Source organism: Octopus bimaculoides, chromosome 15 (assembly GCF_001194135.2).
Source record: "Octopus bimaculoides isolate UCB-OBI-ISO-001 chromosome 15, ASM119413v2, whole genome shotgun sequence".
Classification (NCBI taxonomy): domain Eukaryota; kingdom Metazoa; phylum Mollusca; class Cephalopoda; order Octopoda; family Octopodidae; genus Octopus; species Octopus bimaculoides.
The window spans coordinates 40155189-40161325 of NC_068995.1; the positions used below are offsets into that span (position 1 = coordinate 40155189).

The 6137-nt window shown below is 33.4% G+C and overlaps 1 protein-coding gene across 2 annotated transcripts in view; it reads left to right on the forward strand.

Moving 5' to 3' along the window:
* The window catches only part of LOC106880971 (putative amine oxidase [copper-containing]), a 70266-nt gene extending 69303 nt beyond the window's left edge, over positions 1–963 (forward strand). For both annotated transcript variants that reach the window (XM_052973289.1, XM_052973288.1), the window contains one exon: positions 181–963. In XM_052973289.1, coding sequence (XP_052829249.1) covers positions 181–468 — 288 coding nt within the window. In that variant the 3' untranslated portion in view covers positions 469–963. The remainder of the gene's footprint in view (positions 1–180) is intronic.
* The last annotated feature ends 5174 nt before the right edge of the window (positions 964–6137 follow it).

Here is a 6137-nt window from a genome sequence, read left to right on the forward strand (position 1 = left end):
GTGTTTGTGCGTGTTTGTATATATGTGTGTGTGTGTGTGTGTGTGTGTGTGTGTGTGTATATGTATATCCATCGTTAGTTTCTTGCATACATTATATAAACCGTTTCCTTCATTCTAGATTCGGTCTTTTAGTAGATTCGTCTATGTCTATATCTCTTGTTTTTTTTAAATCTTTTGTAGGATTTGGTTGTTTGGGTTACCCTTGGATCTTACCGAATTCCACATATGGAGGATTTACCGGTGATACCGACAGTCGGAGAACATCACAGCTTCTTTCTGCTACCGTTTAATTATTTCAATGAAGATCCATCAGTAGGTTCCAGAAACGCGATTCGTATGGAAAGGCTCAATAACGGGAAATTAAAAATCGAACGTTATGGAGTATCAAACAAACAACAATGTGTTCCTAAATCATCTAAATTCGATGACACTGTAACTAGAAACCCTAATTTGATGTTTGGTGCGTAAGAAACACTTCATATTTTCTTTGTGTATGTGTGTGTGTAAGCGTGTATGTATGTGTGTGTGATAGTCGAATTCCTTCTAAGCTAAGCCTCGAACAGCTCTATGATCAACATCAGTCTAATACCATGAACTTCCTACTTCACATTTCTGTTGTCATATATCTAGCGATACACACATACAGTGAGTGTGATGCAAAAGGTATTTGGTCGCTATTTTTTAATATATCGAACGACTGACTGTATCTCGAGGCTTTCTCGTCAGCACAATTATTATTATTTTTTTTAATATTCCCCGTGTCATTAACTGTTTCGAAATTCCGCAAAAGAGAAATTGTTTGGAGGTTGAGGAAATGGTGAGAGGAGCGGAATTATATTTATTTTTTAATTTATTTTCATTTCTTTCTCACACAAACTCACATATTGTTGTTGCTACAAAAAAAAAATTGTATTTTGATGGAAGCAGAACAAACACCTAAATAAATGTTTCATTTACAGACAACGTATTGTGTACTTCAAATCCCAATAGCCTCAGATATAATCACCAGTTGTTGTTGTCGTTGTTGTTGCTGTTGTTGTTGTTGTTGTTGTTGTTGCTGATGCTGCTGTTGCTACTACTACTACTACTACTACTACCACTATTAGTAGAATAGGGCAATTTTGCTTGAACAGAAATCATTTGAGTTCTATATGTCGTGTGTTTCTGGTATTTGGATAATTTACTATAGTACAGATTTTCCTGGCTAGACAGTACGAGATGTTGTGTTTTGTGTGTGTCGGGTAGCATGATTTGAAATTTAGGTACCGGTATGCATCTGTGCTTTTGTAATAGACATCAGTTGTTTGTGGTGTTGTTTTTAATTACCATTATGTCAAGAAATGGTGTGTTGGTCATTTCTCTTGCATGAATTCTCGTATGTACGTATGTATGTATTGTTGCATGCATGCATGCATGCATATATGTATGCATGTACGTATGTATGTACGTATGTATGTACGTATGTATGTGTGTATGTATGTTTGTATGCATGTATGTAGAGACTGTGATATTTGTTGTGTTATTTCGGATTTAGTTGTTTCGAAGCCAAATGTTGCCGACTTTCTTTGGTTATAGGTTCGATTTCTTGATACATATATACATACATACATACATACATACATGTATACATACATACATACATGTATACATACATACATACATACATACATCCATATATGCATACATACATCGTCTTCTACGACATGTTTGTGCTCTTAGCACCACACGTCTATATGAGAGACCTTCTCAAAACGAATACCGTAGTATTACAGCGTTCTAATAACACATCCACGTTAAGTAGGATATAAAGATTGCCATTCAGTATTAATACTGCCTCCGTCGCTGGGTCAATATATACATTTGTGGAGGCGCGTGGTTTAGTGGTTAAGGTGTTGGACTCATGATCGTAAGATTGTGGTTATGATTCTTGGACCGGGCGAGGCATTATGTTCTTGAGCAAAACACTTCATTTCACGTTGCCCCAGTCCACTCAGCTGGCAAAAATGAGTAATCCTGTGACGGTCTGGCGTCCCGTCCAGGTGGGGAATATATACGCCGTGAAACCGGGAAACCGACCCTTATGGGTCAGCATGACTCTAGAAACTAATTTTACCTTTTTTTTTTAATATATACGTATACACACACACACACACACACACACACATATATATGAGCGCGTGTGTGAGTGTATATGTACGTGTGTGCATGTGTATGTGTTGCATGTGGTGGATATAAATAGAAATATATATCTATATATATAGTCTTTAATTGAAAAATAGTTAGATACAGCGAACGGTTTTTTAAAGAAAGAAACAACACTGTACCAACCGAGCAAAAAAAGTATATTTTATATGAAGGTACTTTCAGTATTGAATATGAATATATTATTAATGATAATCGATAAAATTCTTTGGTTTGGACCAAAAGGTTTTATCTTCAAAAATGGTAATAGTGATACTGTTTTTTTTTTTTCAAAAATGGTTGAATACAAATATGAATATAAAGATAATGTTCATTTACATTTGTAGCAACGATTATGAATTTATTTGAAGGTGGCGTTAACATATGAAGAGAAGAGTTGAAGTGATATTTAATGCATATGATAGCAATGATATATTGTTTATAAAATAGTCTGACTTGCAGATTTGGAGCATGAAGATAATGATATTTCCAGTGATTTAATGATAAATGGAAACATATAAGGCCAAGTGGATTTATGTAGTATGAGACAGGGTTCTAAAGAGATACTGTAGTATCAGAGGAAACTAGTGATGTGTGTGTGCATGCTTTCCTTTTCATTTTTCTTTTTGCATCCTCACCTCTTTATTCTTCAAATCTGCCACTAATTCTGTTAAATTTCTCATATTTTACCCTCGTTACCTTTCCTCACCTCATCTTCCTTTATTCTTCATTGTTGTCCCACCTCTCTCATTACTAATAGTCTATGTATCCAGAACCATTCTCAATAAAATCTCTTTCTCTCTGACGAAGACAGTTACACCGAAACGTTAGACCTGCTCTTCTTCTTCACTGTAAAATGATTCATTCCAATGTTTGAATGAATTGTTTGTCTAGTTCTAAATATAACAACATTATTTTCCAATGAAATTCTGCTGGATAAAGAATATTTAGATATGCACTAAGCGCGTTGTTGCAAACGATACATTATACATGGAAGAGTGTTATTGTAAGCGATATTTCATTGACGGAACAATTCTTTATGGAAATGAAAATAAAATTAAACACTTTCAACATCTTAGAACAAAGATGTAGATTGCTGCAAAGCAAATAAGTAATATTTTATGGAGTCCAATTTGCAGCACTGGTGAAATTCCTGGTTTACAAATTAAAGACAATGTAGTTTATAACATTTCCAACACATTACACATATAATCAAAAACGCAATTTAAAATCTAGCTTACCTATTGTGTTAAATATATTAATAATTAATAATTGAATATATGATCATTCTTGTTATAATACATCAACATATTCTATTAGGGAGTCGAGACTGAAGCTAAACCGTAGAAAAAGTTATTGATAGAGAAAGTTCTTCGTGAGAAGTAAATGGTAAGATTTGTATGTGCCTCCAAACGTTTTGTTTATCGAATCAAAAATAATAAATAATAAAATAATGCAGATATAAGCAAGCAATATCGAGTTTGAGTTACAGGTGAGGGAAAAAAACGATATTAATTTTCTATCATTGAGATGCATTACAGGTATATAAATCAACTAACTATTTGATTGATGCTTTATTTTATGAAATCCTCGTGGTTGGCGAGCAAATTCAGGGACGTTAGCGAAATTTGAATTGATGGCATTAAACTACAGAAATGCATTTCGTTTTGCGATATTTTAAATGAACAATGGAGTTTTGCTTAAAATCTAATGTTTATAACACAAACATCTGTGGCATCGGATATGTGTGTGTGTGTGTGTGTGTGTGTGTGTGTGTGCGCGCGTGTGTGTGTGTGTGTGCGCGCGCGTGTGTGTGTGTGTATGAATTTGGTGGGGGGGGGACTTTACACATGTTTCATTTGCTAATAGGAATTACAGAGTTTTACATGTTAGACAGATATGTACGAAACTTGTTAATAGAAATTCTCCAAACTGCGAATTAAATGACAGATAAAATGTTCTGTCTGATATGTTTCTAATAGGAAATATCTTACTTGCCCATCTAACATGTAGAACTCTATAAATCCTATTAGCAAATGAAACATGTGTAATGGTGAATAAATAATGCCAAAAAGTTTGTTTATGATATATATATATATATATATATATATATATATATATATATATATGCATGTGTGTGCGTATGCGTGAATCTATGTATGTATCTGTATATGTATATATTCATATATATATGTATATATATATAACTATTTTCACTTCAATAAAAACACCTACAGACAAAAGTCTGGGACTTCGATGGGGACGAGTGTAACCTCCGCTTTTACTAACCCTGTCGTGGCATATTTGGAAGTCCAAATATACGGACATGTCAGATTGAAATTTGGTGACAACTTCCAAAATACTTATTCGCCAAGTGGAAACGCTACCTGGAAGATTGTTTCGTTCGTGATCGACTCTTGGAATTTAAAAATTTAATTAACAACATTAACTACAACATCAAATTTAGAATGGAATACAGTCACAAACAGCTACCCCTTCTGGATAGTTTAATCATAAAAAGAGAAACTCACACTGAAACCGACATCTATTTTAACCAACGGAATCGAAACAATATCTACTATTCTCTTCCTGTCAGCCAAAGCATACTGAAATCACTATACCTTTTAACTTGGGAAAAATAATTTACGAGATGTGTATCAAATCCCGAAATAAACGACTCCAAGAACTTAAAAACACATCACTAAAAAGAAAATACACTCTGTATATATATATATGAATATATACATATACAGATACATACATAGATTCACGCATACGCACACACATGCATATATATATATATATATATATATATATATCATAAACAAACTTTTTGGCATTATTTATTCACCATTACACATGTTTCATTTGCTAATAGGATTTATAGAGTTCTACATGTTAGACACCTAAGAATTATGAAAAACAAGAAACTCTGCTGACACACTTAAAACTTTGTCTTACGTATCAACACACAATCCAAGGAATATGGAAGCATGCAACATCAGCCATCAAAATATATCACTTCTGCTGAACGACCTACAAATGAAAAACGCACTCGAAACACACAAAATTATTAAAACTAAAAGACAGCCCAAATCCCTATAAAGATTACTTACCAGCGCCAAATTACCCAGCAAAAATACAACCCCACTAGTCAAAAAATGCAACTGTCCTAACTGGAGGACCTGCATCAACATTGTAGAAAGTTCCACATATAAATTCAAGTCAGGTCAAATATTCACCATAAAGAATCACTTCACATGTGTATCGAAGAACTCATTTATGTTCTCAGGTGTGGTGTGGTGTGTGGCGGGGACCAGATAATATATATATTATTTTTATTCTTTTATTTGTTTCAGTCATTTGACTGCGGCCATACTGGAGCACCGCCTTTACATAACATCTAGGGGTAGATCTTTTTCCCTCTGAAAAGATTATGCTCAGAAATATGAATTTAACTCATTAAGTCCCAGAGTAATTAAATTTCTGAATATTACTTTTAAATTTTTACAGATGACTGAAAGAGGTTAAAATGAAAAAAATTATTAATTAAAACTCCTTTACTTCAAGTAGAAATGGAAATACTCGGTGTCCTATAAATAGGACACTGAGACAATGTGATATAGCTTATTTAATGTTTTCATTTAGTGTCCTATTTACATGACGGTGGGACTTAATGGATTAATATTTAATTAACTTTCTTGCGTAGAATTGAAACAGCTGTAAGGGATAATGATCGATTTGTTGCTGATAATAAACTCTTATTAACTTCAAAATCTCCATTTTCTTCTTTTTTTTTTACCTTTGCATGAATATAAACTACAGTTTATATACAAACCTATTACTTTAAGGAAATCATTTCCCCACCAAATATTAGGTATTGAACCAATATTTCTTTGGATGACACCATCCCTTCAAGAAGCTAACATAAGCTATAACTGACTTATACATACATA